The 17,601-nt window shown below is 42.5% G+C and overlaps 1 protein-coding gene across 9 annotated transcripts in view; it reads right to left on the bottom strand.

Annotated features, from left to right (window-relative positions):
* Syne2 (spectrin repeat containing nuclear envelope protein 2) overlaps nucleotides 1-17,601 on the bottom strand; it is a 320,737-nt gene that overhangs the window by 224,041 nt on the left and 79,095 nt on the right. For all 9 annotated transcript variants that reach the window (XM_037210622.1, XM_037210625.1, XM_028876051.2 and 6 more), the window contains exons 8-13: nucleotides 12,562-12,758; nucleotides 10,205-10,305; nucleotides 7,436-7,537; nucleotides 5,139-5,276; nucleotides 1,447-1,611; nucleotides 135-247 (exon numbers count right to left, since the gene is read on the bottom strand). In XM_037210622.1, the coding sequence (XP_037066517.1) occupies nucleotides 135-247; nucleotides 1,447-1,611; nucleotides 5,139-5,276; nucleotides 7,436-7,537; nucleotides 10,205-10,305; nucleotides 12,562-12,758 (816 nt within the window). The remainder of the gene's footprint in view (nucleotides 1-134; nucleotides 248-1,446; nucleotides 1,612-5,138; nucleotides 5,277-7,435; nucleotides 7,538-10,204; nucleotides 10,306-12,561; nucleotides 12,759-17,601) is intronic.

The following is a 17,601-nucleotide window of genomic DNA, read 5'->3' as shown; positions in this document are numbered from 1 at the left end:
TGAAGGTGTGGTTATCAAGATGGGGAAGCCAATGTGTCAGACGTCTCTATGCTCAAAGTCTCTACGCTCGTGGTACACTAGCAACGCTACTGTTAGCCGTGAGCAGGCGGTGGTGAAATAACACAGTTACGAACCGTCTTTTCATTTCCTCCAGTTTGTCAGGGGGCACGACCGGCAGGTGGTTCTCATCTTGGTTTTCAAAGGCCAAGAGAATATTCGAATGATAGTCAGAGCTGCCCATCAGACTCTGAAAGAAATATGGAAACATGAAAATCAGGTTTATCTCTACACACTGCAATGGAAAGAATGTCCATTGTGCCTATGTGATATCTGTTTTCAAAAAAGCCAAAAGCTTGATTGACTGACTGACTGACCTACTGATTGACTGACTGATTGATTAACTGATTGATTGACTGATTGATTGATTGATTGATTGATTAGCTGACTGAGATAGGGCCATGCATTGTAGTGCCTACTGGCCTGGAACTCACAATGTACCCTAGACTGGCCTGAAATTCATGGTAATGCTCCTGCCTCAGCCTCCAGAGTGCTATGAGCATGGGCATGAGGCACCATGACAGGTTCTCATCTCTTCCTTTGACCCAAGATTTTCATGAACGCTTATTTCAGCACAAAAGGGATTAAGTGGGATATTTTCCCAAAGAGCAGCATGAAGTGTCTTTGGCAAAGTCATTAGCAAAATCTTTTGTTCTGTCTCTCTGTCCCTCTAGAGACACAACTGCCCTAACTCTTACAAATCAAAGTTGCTCACACATTTGCAGTGAAGACCCAATTGCCCTCACTTTAAACCAGCTTCTTCCACTTGGCATCTTTTTTATTTTGGTCAGATGTCACGGTTGCTTCAGAAGTGACTGGCTTCTTCTACCTTCCCTGATTTCTGTCTTTAAAGAGCACAACAGTCATGAATGAAAGCCCCTGTTTGGTTGGGGCTGGTTTTTGTCAGAGGATCACATGTTGCCCAGCTGGCCTCAGATTTACTATCTAGCCAAGGATGATCCTGAACTCCAGATCTCCTGCCTCTACGTCCCAAGATCTGGGATTACAGCGGGCACCACCATGCCCAGCACTCATGAAAGTCCCTCTGGATTCCAGGGACTCGTGCTACCCCGTGCTCGGCCACTACTGTATTTCCTTCTCTTCTCTGTAGAACACAATCTTCCTCAAGGACAGACGCTAACAAAGGGTCTATTTTCCCACAAATCTGTTTTCCCATCTTGTTCTCTCTCTCTCTCTCTCTCTCTCTCTCTCTCTCTCTCTCTCTCTTTTTTGTTTTTCGAGACAGGGTTTCTCTGTGTATCTCTGCGCCTTTCCTGGAACTCACTCTGTAGCCCAGGTTGGCCTCAAACTCACAGAGATCCGCCTGCCTTTGCCTCCCGAGTGCTGGGATTAAAGGCGTGCGCCACCACCACTCGGCAGTTTTCCCACCTTGAATAATGACATTTTCCCTTGGATCAGAGCGGCAACTTCTGAGTAATTCTGGGAGGTCGGCGGCCCTTCCTCCACGAGCCCCTCCACATCCTTGAGCCACGCTTCAGTCTCCTTGAGTGGTGATGGCAAGGCGTCATCCAGCTGGGCTTTCCACTCAGCGATCTGAAATACGGCAGAGAGTCATCCTTTGTCAGCACTCGCCCGGCAGATTTCTCCACCTACACATATTTACTTCATGTGCCTCACAAAGCCAAAGCCAATTTATTAAAGGAACTTTATCAGTGGGCAAACTTCTTAGCTCTAAACAGTATTTTACTGCTTGCAGAAGAGGAATGTAATTAGTTTAAGAGCTGTTGAAAAAGAAAGCACAAGAAAAAGAAAGATTTGGATGAATCTCGAATAAGTTGCAATGGAGGAAATTCGAACTACATAAAGTTCTCCTCCAAACTAGGACAGTCACAGAAAGAACTGTCCAAAACACCGCATGCCCTTGGGTTCTTTGACTCTGGTTTTAGTCAGTTCTCTAGAAGAACAGAAACTGTCCCTAGAGACAGCACTGTAAACTCACTTTATACACACACACACACACACACACACACACACACACACAGCTTGCTATCTCACCAGCCCCTAACCAGACATCAATATTCCACTTCATCTTCCCTCTTCTTTCCTTCAGCAAACCCCATCCTGATCCAGGTCCTCATCTTCTACCATGTAGGTTGAACATGGGTCATCAGGCTTGACTGCAAGTACGTCAACCTGCCTAAAATTAAATCCTTTATGATTTATATAATTTAGTAAATGGTTGGTATGCCTATTTTTATATTCCTATATGCTCTGAATAAAATAAGTAGGGAAAAAAAGCTTAGCAAACACTGCTCTAATTCAACTATAGTTCTTTGCACAATTAAATGAAAGCTCTATATATTAAATGAAATCAAAACTTTTTAGAAGACAAACAGAGGTGACATTTACCTTCATTCCCTCCCATTCCCACTGAACACACAAATCATTCTACACTCCCTTTGTGAATGTTATTCTTTGGCCTGCAAACAGGCTTGCACCCACACATCTGCCCACTCAAGTGCACATACCACAAATACATACACTATGCAACACATGACAAATACCCACATACACACACAATCATTTCATTATCTATTTAAAATGAGTGAATTATAAGATGTGTATTAGATATTAATAAAATTTATTTTAAAAAATAAAGGCAAAATAAACACATTTAGAGATCAAGGAAAATGAAACAAATCTGCTAATGTTATGTTATCAGGTAAGGAGCTGCTCAAAGTCTACAGGAAGAACTAGAAATGGTATATATCCTTCTTTGTCCCTTGCTCTATTGAGATAGGGTCTCATTGTGTAACTCTAGCAGGCCTGGAACTCGCTTTATAGACCAGGCTGGTCTTGAACTCATAGAGATTCACCTGTTTCTGCCCCTCAAGTGCTGGGATTAAAGGTGTGCACCACCATGCCCAGCTAGCAGTGGTAAATATCTAGGTAAACATGAAAGACTACATTTTTCTCTTAAATGATTTAAAATGAGGAATGGAGAGATAAGTCAGCGGTTAAGAGATCTTGTTCCTCTTTCAGAGGACCACTGATCAGTTCCCAGCATGCAGGTTGGGCTACTCACAACCACCCATAAATCTAGCTCCAGAGGATTCAACGCCCTCTTCTGGCCTCCATCATTACCTACACACACACACACACACACACACACACACACACACCACCACCACCACCACCACCAACAACAACAACAACAAATGAAAAACTTTTTAAAAATCTTTAAAATAAGCTTGCTCAGAGCCAAAAATACACACATGACACATATTTATAAACAAAACAAGCATAGCACAATGAACAGGAGGCAAATGAACTATCTGATTGCAAGTATGTTGCATGGAGTGCCAGAGAGATGGCTCAGCAGTTAAGAGTGTGTACCGCTCTTACAGAGGCCCACGTCAGTTCCCAGCACCCATGTCGTGTGCCTAACAAACTGGCTTCATGACATCCCAATGCCTCTGTCTCTGTCATACCTGCACTCCTGTGCACATCCCACACAGAGACACATAGACATACACATAATGAAAAATATAATAAATATTTTTTCTTTCGTTGAAAAATGTACTTTTTCATACAATGTATTCTGATTACAGTTTCCCCTCCCCCCTACTCCTCCCAGTTCCGCCCCACCTCCTCTCCCATCTGGATCCACACACTTCCTGTCTCTCATTAGAAAACTAACAGGCATCTAAGGAATAATAACAAAATTAAATTAAAAAAAAACTTTGAAGAACAAATGTTAGATGGTAAAAGAAGATATACAATGAGAAACTGCACAGCTCAAAATGTAGACTGTAAACAGTTTAGAATGTACATTCATATAACCCTTGGAGTAAAAATAAACAAACAGAGCCCAAAGCTGATAGACATATTAAAACAGAATTAAAAAAAGAAAAGAATGGAGATTCAAAAACAGAGGGAACACTCAAAGAGTAAAATGATAAACCTAAGTTAAATGGTAAAAACAATTGTATTAAGTATAAATGTATTAAACTCTCCAATTAAAAGGCCAGGACTGCCATAAAAAAATAAGGAAAGAAAATTTCATGTGTTGCCTTTAATAGATGTGCACTAAAGTGGGTTGAAATAAATGAAGGGGAAATGTGTAATTCAAACAGCATCAGAACAGCAGGGTCAAAACATGACATTCACAGCATCAGAACAGCAGGGTCAAAACATGACATTCATATCAGATGAAGCAGACACCAAGCAAAACAGTCTCACTAAACACAAGTTTTGAATATACATATGTGTATGTATATATGTGTGTGTGTGTATATATATTCACTAAATATAAGTTTATTTATATACATATTACTTATATTTAGTGGGCTGTTCCATAAAGTGTCATTTCATCAGAAAGACATAACTATCATAAATCTGCAAGCACCTAATAAAGTTTTAAAATGCACAAAGTAAGCAGAACTTGACAAAATTAAAGGAAGGTTTCCACAGATTTTTATGCTTCCCTTTCAGCAGTTATAGAATAAGACAAATGCCAGTCAAGGCACAGATATGTTGGACAAGAGTATTAGCCAGCTTGTCTTAACTGATATTAATAGCATACCAGATTGCTGAAGAGTACAGGCTTTTACAAAAGCATGCCGTTATATGGCAGACCATAAGCTGGGCCACACACCAAGTCCTAATAAACTTAAAAGGATGAAAAACATAAATGTGTACGACACCCACAAACACAGTCATCCTACATGTGTTTCCAGGTTGTCCACATAACTTTTCAAGCATCTACTGATATTGACAAATGATGGGAGCGAAGGAGCTACAGTTCCCATGAATTACCTACAACAGCAAACGTTATGTTAGCCACCATGGTAAACCGAGAATTGATGGCCAGTGTCGCTTTGGATAATCTCACATTTAAGCAGAATGCTACAAACTTCTTTTTAAATTCAATTCCTATCTAAATAATGTCATGGGGGTGGGGGGAGAAACAAAGCATGATCCTATTTCCTGATGAAGCATCTATCCTGTCCCTACAGAATTCCTAATGAATATCCAGAGTCAAGTCTTCACCCACCCCCGAAAAAAAGCTGCCCCCCCCCCAGAAGTGTTCTACTAAGGCAACATAATAACACAGTCACCTGGTGCATGAGGCCGGCCCAGCCTTGTCTCAATCGTAACTGATCTTCATTCAGCTCATTCATGTTCCCTTTCAGTGACAGGACGTCCACAAAGGGTTCCTTTTCTTTATTCAATGACTCCATACAGGATAGCAGACTCTGTGATTAGAACAGCATTTTATAATACCTTAAAACACTTGATTCCGTTTACAAAATGTAATCTGCCAATTCAAGGTCTAGAGCTAAAGGTTATGCTTAGGCCAGGCTTAGATGAAGGTACAATCTCTGAATCCAGCATCCTCTCTCTGATCTGGTTTCTTCTGATCATTTGAGTAAACAGCAAAGCGACACAGGAGGGGTGTCGGTTGCTGGATTTCTACTGCAAGGGAGTCCCAAAGCTGTCTCTGGAGGACGGATCATGATGCCACATGCAAAATCTTTCCAACCCAGAGCGGCCAAGAGAACTGCTGGCCTGCAACTATCGTTTATAAATGATGGCAGCTGTCTTTGGTCTCGTGGGATGGGTCTTACTCTCTACCTCAGATCGGGATGGAACTATGTATCTAAGGCTGGCCTCAGACTCACACCAATCCTCCTGTCTCAGCTCCCCAAGTGCACAGAATACACATCTGAGACATGTAATGACTTTCAAAGTGACTAACAGAGATTATGCTGACTCTTCCCAATGCATTCTATACACACTAAAAATCCCCTTCTGCCTGCACTCAGAATTTCAGACACAAAGGTTTTCTTGGTTTGCATTGGTATTCAATAGTCATGTTTTAGAGTCATCAATTCTGTGTTATTTAAAACATTATACAATCATTAATAACATTCCTAATTATACTTGATATAAGCTGGGTATAGTAGTAGGGACTTTTATAGTCCCAGATATAGTCCCAGGCTGAGACAAAAAATTATTTGAACTCAAGAATTCATGGGCAGGCTGAGGAAATTAGTAATGCTTAGGCTTGAATATAATTAAGTAAATAAAAAACAAATAATTTACTTTATCTCTGATAAGTAACAACATCATAAAACCTTCTATTGAAGGAACATGAGTCTATGATACATTACTAAATCAAAGATGTAGTGGGAACAAGGTACTTGAACACTAAGTTCAAACATGTCTGGGAGAAGAAACCCATAGATCCTATGCTGAGCCAAGGAAGAAGAGAATTCTGGTCCTTTCCTTCCCTACAGACTTCAAGTCAAGCTGGACAGCATGGTCCAGGAGTCATATGATGCATTCAATGATGGATTTGGAAAGGCTGATTCATCCAGCTCCCACAGGGGAATGGAGGCCCAGAAAGCACTAAGGGCTACCTAAGCACATGACAGTATCTTCCTTATTCAGGACAGAGAACTGGTGGGAAGCACAAAATTACAGAGGATTCTGAGAAACCTTCACTGGCTCCCTCAAGATTGTCCAGTTAATAATTTACATGTCCTGGAAAACCAACGGACTGTGAATCGAGCCGGAACCTTAAAGATACACTCTACTCTTGAGACACTGTAGAAATTCAGAGAAGTCACTTAGTGACCTCTAAACCTTAATGCCTTCATGTGTGAAAGTGAAGTCACAACACCATGTTCAGCAAGCTGTGTTCACCTGTAAAAGACTCACAAGCAAAGGGCTTGCTCCACAGCAAATGGTCAGTTCGGTGATAACAACATCACTACTGTACAAAGGAGGCCTGGCTGAAGCCCTGAACTAAAATGCTGAGAGATACAACGGATAGCCTTTTGTGTTTCCCTTTCATTTAATATTCATGATGAAGGAATGATCTACTCAAAATCTCAGGGATTGGAGAACTTATAATTATAAGGGACAAGATGATAAATCTCTTAGGGCTCATGGACCATTTGGTCTCTTTCCCAACTGCTCAGGTCTAGGTATAGCATGGAAATAACTTAGAAAGAGTACTTAAATGGACATGGTTCTATTCTGATACCACGTCTTTTGGAAAAGCAGGAGCCCGGGACCAGGGGCTACAGTGTACCATCCCGTGTTGCACAGCCCTGTAGCTCAGACTACTCTATGAACCAGCAGCATGAACTACCACGTTAGGACCGCGGGATCTCAGGCCCTGGCCAGAGCTGCTGACTCTGAACCTGTGTTTAACAAGAGCATCATCCATGAAGGCTTCAAGAGGTACTGTCCAGAACTCCAGCACCGAGTCCTGGGGTTGTTTAATACTAAATACTACTCCCTTAAGAGTTTTCTAAAGTGTACTTTTCTAAATGTTTTCCCAAAACAAAAAGGTTTTGACTCTTTCCCCGAAACAGTATGAGCCAGTGTGTAAAGTCTTACTCACGTGATACTTGTTGAAGTACGTCTCATTGGCTGAATCCTTCTGCATCTTCTGCAGCTTCTTTTCTTGCAGAGTGAGCCATACCATAGCATCCTTCACCTTGGCCTGTAATTCACACAAATAAGCATGCATGCATGCACACACATATTTGAATCATATCCTACATAGCTTTGGTGATTTCTATGAGCAATAAAATGGACAATTTGAAAGAGCAGTGGGTTAATGTTATTTTACACCAAGGACTCACTATGCCCAAGAGTAATTCTCCTGGTTCCTGTGACACCTTACATCTAAAATAGACTGAAATTAACATCCAAAAATCATTCTGTGCCTTTAAATAAAGATTTCTCAAAAGAATATATATTTTATAATGGGGACTGAAGAGATGGCTCAGAGGCTAAGAGCATTCACTGCTCTTTCAAAGGACCTGGGTTCAATGCTCAGCACCACAAGGTAGTTCACAATTGTCCATAACTCCAGTTCCAGCGGATCTGATGCCCTCCTCTGGCTTCACAGGCACCAGCTATACCCATGTCATACATACATACATACATACATACATACATACATACATACAGGCAAACATGCAGAGACATAAAAGTAAATAAATCACCCAGCTCACATCTTTAATCCCAGCTCAAAGGCAGCAGAGACACATGGATCTCTGGGAGTCCAAGGCCAGCCTGGTCTACTTAGCAAATTCTAGGATAGCCAGGGCTACACAAGAAATTCTGTCTCAAAAATAAAAAAAGTAGAGATATCTGTATATCCTATCCATTTCCATTATTCTTCAGTTTTTTGGGGAAACATCATAATTTTTTTTAAATTTTTAATGTTATTTATTATTATGTATGATGAGGGGGGATACACACATGCCAAGCCATGAATATTGAGGTCAGAAGACAGTTCTAACAAGTCGGTTCTCTCCTTCCACCTTTACATGGGTTGCAGAGATTTAAGCTCAGGTCACCGGGCTTGCTCAGCAAATGCCAAGCGTTTTTATCCCCTAAGTCATCTTGACAGCCTCCTAAATCATTTTATAGCAGGTTTACCACCAAAAACATTCCCACCAAAAGATATCATGAATACCTTAAAGATCATTAAGAAACAAAACCACACACACACACATACACACACACACACACACACACACACACACAACTAGCAAAGTTTCGGAGCATGCTATCCTGTAGACATGAGGGAAGCTCTTTCTTCTGAGATGCTCGCTGCATTGGGCTTGCTCACATGTGAATGCAGATTTGGCGGCTGGAAGGTAAATCCAGAGGTTACAGTTTCCTGTTCATTGGCCTTCTTATTCTTGTAAGCAAGAGGGCTGCTTAGTATTTTGGTATCCAATTTCGTGATCAGTTGAATTGGTAATTTTATTTTTATATGAGAATTAATGAGGAAGGAGATAACTCTCAGCAGGTCAGCCATGACCCCCATATTTCTAAGCCTAGCCCCTGCCACCCACCTCCCAGTGTAACTTCCAGAATCACCAACAATGTGGCTGACAGCTGTAACATCTGGAAAGGCAAAAGGTACGTAAACCTGCCTGAGAAAGCCATTTAAAAGAGCTGTTAAAATAACACGGATTTTACTCGGTATTTTGCCACATTCACTGCACTCATTTATCTTCATGGAAGCATGGTGAACTGTGCCAAACCGGAGAGAAACAGCCACAAGTTCACACGAATGCCTAAAAATTACAAAGCTGAACACTTTCAATATCTTAATTTTATGGTATATGAGTATTTCGGCAAAACAACTACAAGTTACAATAGATCAAAATTTTATCACCTCTACGTTGTTCAAAAGGTCTGGAGAGATGGCTTGTGGTCAAGAGCACCAGAGGCTCTTCTAGAAGACCCAGGGTTGGTTCCCAGCACCCACACGGAGATCCAATGCCCTCTTCTGGCCATCATGGGCACCGCATGAATGTGGTGCACAAACAGACGAGCAGGCAAAATACCAAAATAAACAGGCAAGAGTGGTGATTACAGGACCGAAAGGCAGCCGGGTCCACACAGTGAGTTCCAGGGCATCCAGGGCTACACAGAGAGACCCTGTCTCCCCAAAACAAAACCAAATAAATCTTAAAGTTGTTCAAAAGGTAGCTTAATTTATAACTTATCCTGAGCAATGCCTACTGTAGTTTGGCTCTTGAATGGCAAATACGGTTACAGGCTTGAACACCAGAGAGGGCACCAGCAGCACAAAGTGCTAAGAGCCTGGGCCCAGTGGAAAGCTTTCAGCCATCGAGGGCCTATCCCAAGGGAGGACCACAGAACTCCAGTCTTTCTCATCTGTGTTTCCCTGGCTGTGCTACACGCTGCCCATTTTGATGTACCACCTGACCAACACCTCTCAACTGTGGCCTAACATAAACCTCTTTTCCTTTTAGGTTGCTTATCCAAGCTGTCTGTCACACTAACACAGAACTGACACAATGTCTATCTGGAAGCTGTTGAGGTAATTCAGCAAAGCTTGACAAACCACCCCCTGAACTTTGAAAAAAAAAAAAAATTAGACAAAACGAATTCCAGTGGAAGAAATTCAAATATTAGTTTCCAGGGATGAAGTGTGGCGTCCAGAAAAGAGGCATGATAGAACATTACGGATATTGAAACTATTTTATATCATGACTTCATGTATGGTTTACATACTCCTATGGATTGCACATTTAAGTTGTATGTGCGACTTATATTTCATTTTTTAAAATCAAACCATTAGTGTACAATCAAAAGAAACAGAGTAGACAGGAAGACATACCTGAGCTGAAGCTCCAGCGCCAGGGGCATCCTTCGAATACTTCAGGAACTGCGCCACATAAGTCATGATGGACTTCTCATCAGGATTCACGACATCGACATCTGTGAGACACACCACACCACCCGTCAACTGTAGACCACACCACCCGTCAACTGTAGAAGAGACTTCCTACAATCAACTCTCAAGAAGTCAATGGCCTAGGCCATTGGGTACAGAGGTTCTTGAATTAACTGAACTCATGGACCAGCCCAGCAATCTCTGCTCATCCTCCTGGCTCCAACATTGTTCAGAAGTTCAGAACTTAGATCGGCCGTCAATCAGAAACAGGTAGAATGCTGGGACAGAGAAACAAAAATCAAAGCATTTCTCCTTCTGGAGACATGGTGCGTGGGGTCCTTCAGGATATAGGAACACACAGCAAGTGTAACTGATTCCTGGCACACTAGTCTAGGCATCTGGACAGTAAACCATTTCCAAAAGTATCATTATATATTAAGACTTGTTCAGGTCCATTTAGAGTTTACATGGAATGAATAAACGTGATTTCTATGGGCCAGTATTTGTGTTGCATGTAATAATTACCTTAAAAGCAAGGTAATAAATACTGAGACTTAAGACTTCCCAACGAAAAAACTTTATTTGTTGCTACTCTTTGTGCTTTAGAGAATTTACTCATATCTGCTAAATCTCTATCTTTTTATGTATTTTTTGAACAAGGCCTCACTAGGTAGCCCAGGCTGGCCTCCGCTGACCCTCTTGCCTCAAGCATACATCAACACACATCTGCATCCGGATGAGGAAAGAGAACCATGTCACCCATATGAGGACCTGATTTGTCCTTTGACTGACTTCCACAAAAGCTCACTGGGGCGATTGGTAATGACACATGCTAAACTATGTCTTGTCGAGAGCTGCCACAGTGCAATGAACATAAAAAACTAATATCTGACTAAGCAAAAAAAAGAAAACAGTCATGGCGCCACTGAAGAGTAAGTGGGATTCTGACACACTTCTTCCTCCTCCTTGTTAACATGAAGAAAACCAACTGACACTGATGTCAACTTACCCTCATAATTCTGCAGCCTGAAGCCTCTAGATTGATACAAGAATGTGGTAAAATTCTACAAAAGCATTTTTAGTCTATTTGGACTTCATAGCAAAGTATATCATGCACTTTGTTATTTACCAATTATGTGCCACACCCACTTTATAAGAAGTCAAATGTATAATAAACAAGTCTAGGTGCACGTGATAAATGCTGTTTGGAGAGGTGTGTACTGATCACGTCTAATCTGCACTCCAGCATAGACAGCTGGAGCTCCAAGTTGTCCCTGCATCTACTACCTCACTGTGCTTTCCATCAATCCTATACTCCACTTTTGTAACTTCGTGTTCTGGCACTTTATATCTGGCTGGGAGAGGCATACATCATAACATCTATGTAGAGGTCAAAGGTCAACTTGGGAGAGTTGGTTCTTTCCTTCTCCCACGTGATTCCCAAGAACTGAATTAGGAGCCCAGGCTTGGCAGCAAATTCCTTTACCCACTGAGCAGTCTTGCTGACCCAGATTACTGCCCTAACTTCCCTCCTTCCTTGATTGCTTCGTTTTCTTAAAGACAGGCCCTCAGTATGTAGACCTGACTGGCCTAGAACCTGCTGTGTGTCCCAGGCTGGCCTCGAACTCAGCAGACCTTGTGTCTTTGTCTCCCAAATTAATAGTAATTTTTTTTACCAATATGTACAGTGTATTTGGGATATAACACAATCCATAGGAAAGTGTTCTTCAGAAACAAGTTATTATTAATAATAATCATATGAAGTTAAAATTGGCATTTTACAATTCTCTTGTTAATATTCAAACACAAGGACTGAGCAGGATGAAGGCCAATGTGTGGCCAACCACATGAGGAGAACAGGGAAGAGGCACCTGCTGCTCTCCCTCAGCCACAGGAGGAGAGAGCTGGAATAGGGCATCACACAGACAAGTGTCATTCAAAATGAAACAATCTTGCAGGAGAGCTGCTGCTTAGGAAAACCAGAATCAGGAACATAATATAGAGCATACTAGAAGGAAGTTAAGACAAAGGCTCAAATTGCTTTAATAAAGGCATTTGCTTACATTCAGCAGCAACCTCACTCCCTCAGCAACAGAAGTTAAGTAATCAGTGCAAAGTCCTAATTCCATGAAATTCAATTAAGAGTCAAGTTAAACCTTCCAGCACAAAAATACATTGTTACGATCACTAGCACAGCAGCACAGGCGGTTGGGGGCGGGTTGGGGGCGGCGCTGCTTCAAATCAACTTGGTGCAGGACCTTAAAACAAGGAGGTTTCCAAAGAAAAGAAGAGCTCTCTACCTTCCGGCTCCAGCAATTTGGGGATCTGCAGCTCATGTTCCGCGATCCTGAAGGCTTCTTTGAGATTCTCTTTGTTGGATCTGTGCCTCACGCTGTCCATGTCAATCAGGTCTGGTCGCAAGGCATGAATGACGGCCAAAAAAGCCATCCCATTTCTCCAGCTTGACTTAAAATCTGTCACACTGACAGACTCAGACCTGTGCAAAAGGATGTAATACAGACAGTTGTTTAAAAAAAAAAAAATCAAATGTTTCCACTATATTCAATGGTAACTAAAACATAATGCAGAGAAACAAATACATGCTATATATGAATCACATGATCCTAGGGGAAAATTTTCATTTGAATCTTATTGTCGCACAGAAGTATGAGGTCAAGTGTGAGAGCGCTCAGAATGCCACAGAGCTCAGAATGCCACAGAGCTATCATTTCACAGAGTGTGGTCCCTGCCACCTCGTCAACATCTCCTGAGATGCAAAGTATCGAAAACAGAGATTCCCAGGTCCTCTCTCCACCCAGTGCATCAAACTTCAGAAGGAGACCTGGAATCTGGAGGCACCTCCAGCACTTCCCACCCCATGATATTCTTCATTTAACCGTCTACTGGCTCAAGTCTGACTTTAGACCTCTACAGCAAGTCAAGATCATTTACTACAGGGAACAATGTTTTGCCATCAATGGACCAAATTAAATGATATTTTGGACCAAATTAATGCCTAGTTGATCACTGAACAGACTTCACCATTTCTCTGCTTAAAATCTGTTGCCATAGATAAAAGGACGCTGTGGATGATTAATTGATAAATAAAGTGCTGATTGACCAGTAGCCAGACAGAAAGTATAGGTGAGACAAGGAGAGAGAATAATTCTGGGAAGTGGAAGGCTGAGGCAGGAGACACTGCCAGCCGCCACCATGAGGAGCAGGATGTAAAGTACGGGTGACCCATGAGCCACATGGCAAAGTATAGATTTATAGAAATGGGTTAATTTAAGATATAAGAACTAGGCCGGGCGGTGGTGGCGCACGCCTTTAATCCCAGCACTCGGGAGGCAGAGCCAGGCGGATCTCTGTGAGTTCGAGGCCAGCCTGGGCTACCAAGTGAGTTCCAGGAAAGGCGCAAAGCTACACAGAGAAACCCTGTCTCAAAAAACCAAAAAAAAAAAAAAAAAAAAGATATAAGAACTAGATAATAAGAAGCCTGAGCCACAGTTTATAAATAATATAAGCATCTATGTGTTTATTTGGGTCTGAGCAGCTGCAGGAGTGAGAGAGATTTGTCCTGACCATGGGCCAGGCAGGACCAGGAGATAATCCCGGCTACAAAAAGGTAACTGATGGAGCCCATGGACAAATTCAGACTTCAAAGGAAGGAAGTGCTGAGTCACATTACAAAATGGATGAGTCTCAGGAGACACTGTGCCTATTGAAACAACCCCATCCAAAGGGCCAAATGCTATCTGATGCCTTGTGGGTCAATCAGCCAAACGGACAAGACAGAAAACAGACAGACCGGTGGCATCCACTGGTTATGGAGGAAGAACAGGGAGTTACTATTTAATAGGTATAGAAGTTCCACTGTGGAAGATGGAGATTGTCGGGGGTCGAGTGTGGGATGGTTGCATAGGAACACACGAGGTACCACCAAACCACACCCCTAAAATAGTCTCAGGGTCCGTTTTCCCCTGTCATACCTCTCACCGTGGCTCCTGATGTGATTTGGGCCCTGTGTGCCTTGCCCATCTAAACACCTTCTCTCTAACCATGCGGTGGCCACACCTGCCTCCTTCCTTCCTCTCAAAGCAAAGTTCCTAATCCATAAGATACAGATAATCCCCACACATTCAAAGGCTTCCCCTCAGGCCTCAGCCCCAAGGGTCCCCCTCTGCAAGGCATGAAAGGAAAGGACACTGTCTCTCTGTACCCCACCACTCTTGACCACAGCATGAATCTGTGCCAACCGCACCTTCACAGCCCATCCATTTCCCCTCCAGGTTACAGCACTCAAGAGGTAAAGCCTTGCCTTTCTCCTTCATCAGAGAGTACTCTCTTACCCAGCACAGCCTGGCCAACCCCAGGTCTGAATATTAGTGTATCTGTAATTTAAATCAGTCACATTTCTATACTTATTAGCAAAGTCCTATAAAAGAGTATAGTTATCTACAAAATGTATGAAGTATTTTAGCACTAGAATTTCTTTTAATACCACACAACAGGGGAAACTTAATGTACTATATTTAGCTAATAATCAAATAGTAAAAGCTACTCAGGGGGTTGACGGTGTAACTCTGCGGTAGAGCACATTCGCCTAGCATGGGTGAGGCCCTATTTAATCTCCAGCATTGAAAAAAGAAAAGATTGGGCGGCCAAGGATGCCAGTTGGAAAGTCTAGTGACTAGGACTTGAAACCAAGATATTCCAGCTTCAGGGGATGCTTTGAGAGACTAATCCAAGCTAACAGGCCAAAAATCAGGGTATAGAGCTGAGAGCGGGAGCCAAGCCCCGCTGAGCATTGACCCGGAGCATCCCCTCAGGAGGCAGGGAACCTTTCAGAAGAGGAGGTGGAAAGAGTGTAAGAACCAGAGGGGAGAAAGGACACCAGGGAAACAAGGCCCTCGAAAGCAACAGGATCCACATACACATGAAGTCACAGAGACTGAGGCAGCATGCACCAGTCTGCACCGGTCTGCACCAGATGGGGTCCTAGAGCTACAAGAAATGGACACAAAACCCCAGCCCTAACCCACAAGCTGTCTCTGATTGATAATCACTTGCTAATGGAAATTTAGTTTTCTCCAAGGGAGTTGTGAGACCAAAACAAAAAGTATTCCTTGCAGGCTAAGAGCTCTGTTTGCAGTTAAGAATAAGTTAGTCTCATGTTTGCTTGACCGGTCTGCACCGGATGTGCTTACTCCCAGGAGGGAGGCGGGCAAGGAAAGACGTCAGGGTGTATGCTTGCCCCTGATTGGAAGTGTGGTGAATTGTGGGTTTTGCCTCTTTAAGCCTCTGCAAAAAACGTGACTCGTCACCGTTTTCCTGGGAACCCAGGGGTGGACCTGGCCAGAGTCCATCCTCCCGGGCAGTATTCAATGAAACCTTGTTTCAGATCTGGTGTTACATTGTGGCCGTGGTCTTAGTCTCACCGGTGGGATTAACAGAGTCTCACTGGGAAACAAATCACTGTGAAGGGAGGCTGCCTGCCCAGCAGTGGACGTCAGCAGAGAACAAACTCAAGGGCATCTTGACAGCTTCCTTGTGTCAGGGCTTCTTTTTTAAAAAAAATCATATTTTTATCCTTTTATTTACATTATTTTCTTCTCTTTACACTACAGGTTCTTAGCATATACATTATGGCTTCCAGTATAGGGTTTTATGGGATTCCTGAGTGTGCAAACGAGTGGGTCTCTGCGTCTCTATCTGTTTCTTGGGCCTTTTCTTGGCCTCTTTCCCTTCTGTTTGTTTTGTCCTGTTCTGATGTGTTAGTTTTTGTTTTATCTTACTATATCATATTTTATTATTATCCCTTAGAAGCTATTCTAGCCAGGCGGTGGTGGTTTAATCCCAGCACTCAGGAGGCAGAGGCAGGCGGATCTCTGTGAGTTCGAGGCCAGCCTGGACTACCAAGTGAGTTCCAGGAAAAGGCGCAAAGCTACACAGAGAAACCCTGTCTCGAAAAACCAAAAAAAAAAAAAAAAAAAAAAAAAAGAAGAAGAAGAAGAAGAAGAAGAAGCAGCTATTCTAACTAACGAGACAGAAAGGGGGTGGATCTGGATAGGAAGGTAGGAGGAGCTGAGAAGAGTAGGGTGAGTGCTTTGAATAAAAATGGTCCCTGTAAGCTCATAAATTTGAATGCTTGGCTACAGGGGAGTGGCACTATTAGGTAGGGTGGCCTTGTTGGAGTAGGTGATGCCTTTTTAGAGTGGGTGTGGCCTTTTTGAATGGGTGTGGCCCTGTTGGAGTGGGTGTTGCCTTTTTAGAGTGGGTGTGGCCTTGTTGAGTGGGTGTGGCCTTGTTGGAGTGGGTGTGGCCTTGTTGGAGTGGGTGTGGCCTTGTTGGAGGAAGACCATTCCTGGGGTGGGCTTTGAGGTTTCAGGGCTCAAGCCAGGCCCACAGGTACTTCTCTTTCTGCTGCTTTCAGATCCAGATGTAGAACTCTCAGCTACCACGTCTGCCTGCACGCCACCATGCTCCCTGCCATGAGGATGCATGAGGATGATGGACTAAACCTCTGAACTGTGAGCCAGCCACAATGAAATGTTTTCCTTTATAAGAGTTACTATGGTCATGGTGTCTCTTCACAGCAATAGAACATGGACTAAGAAAGAAATCCAACACCTCTGGGCTCCTTAATATTTACATGTACACATCCATACACATAATTAATGTTTTTTTAAATTTAAAAAAAAAATTTTAAAGAGCAAAAGAAATCAACTTCCCTTTATTACCTCTATTTAAAAAAAAAACCCATCCCTGGCTGGCAAGATGGCTCAGCAGGTAGAGAACTTGCTACATAAAGCTGGTGGCCTGGGTCCAATCCTCAGGACACACATAACAGTAGGAGAGAACCAACCCCACAAAGTTGTCCTCTGACCTCCTTGTGCACACCATGGTGTATACACACACACAAACACAACAACAATAAATTAAATAAATTAAAAAAAACAAAACCACATCTTCTTTGGTTCCTTTTCTGATTGATTAGGATCAATTAGAAAGTTTCCAAGAAATGAAGACTGTGTTTTCTAACTATAAAAATGGAGCACACCATGATACAACTTCACATATTGTTATTTCATTCATTCATTTGCCTCCTTCATTCATTCCACATTTATCTTGGGGCTGGTGAAATGTCTCAGCAAGTCAAATGCTTATTACCACACAGGCCTGGCAGCCTGGGTTCAATACCCAGAACCCACCTAGAGGTGGAAGGAGAGAAATCAAGTCCATAAGGTTGTCCTCTGACCTCTACGGGCATGCGAAGGCATGCTTGTGCCATAGTCACACACACGTAATAATAGTAATAGTAATAATAATAATAATAA

The sequence above is a fragment of the Peromyscus leucopus genome, chromosome 14 (assembly GCF_004664715.2).
Source record: "Peromyscus leucopus breed LL Stock chromosome 14, UCI_PerLeu_2.1, whole genome shotgun sequence".
Taxonomy (NCBI): domain Eukaryota; kingdom Metazoa; phylum Chordata; class Mammalia; order Rodentia; family Cricetidae; genus Peromyscus; species Peromyscus leucopus.
The sequence above is the reverse complement of the archived record's forward strand: the minus strand, read 5'-3'. Positions and strand labels throughout refer to the sequence as shown.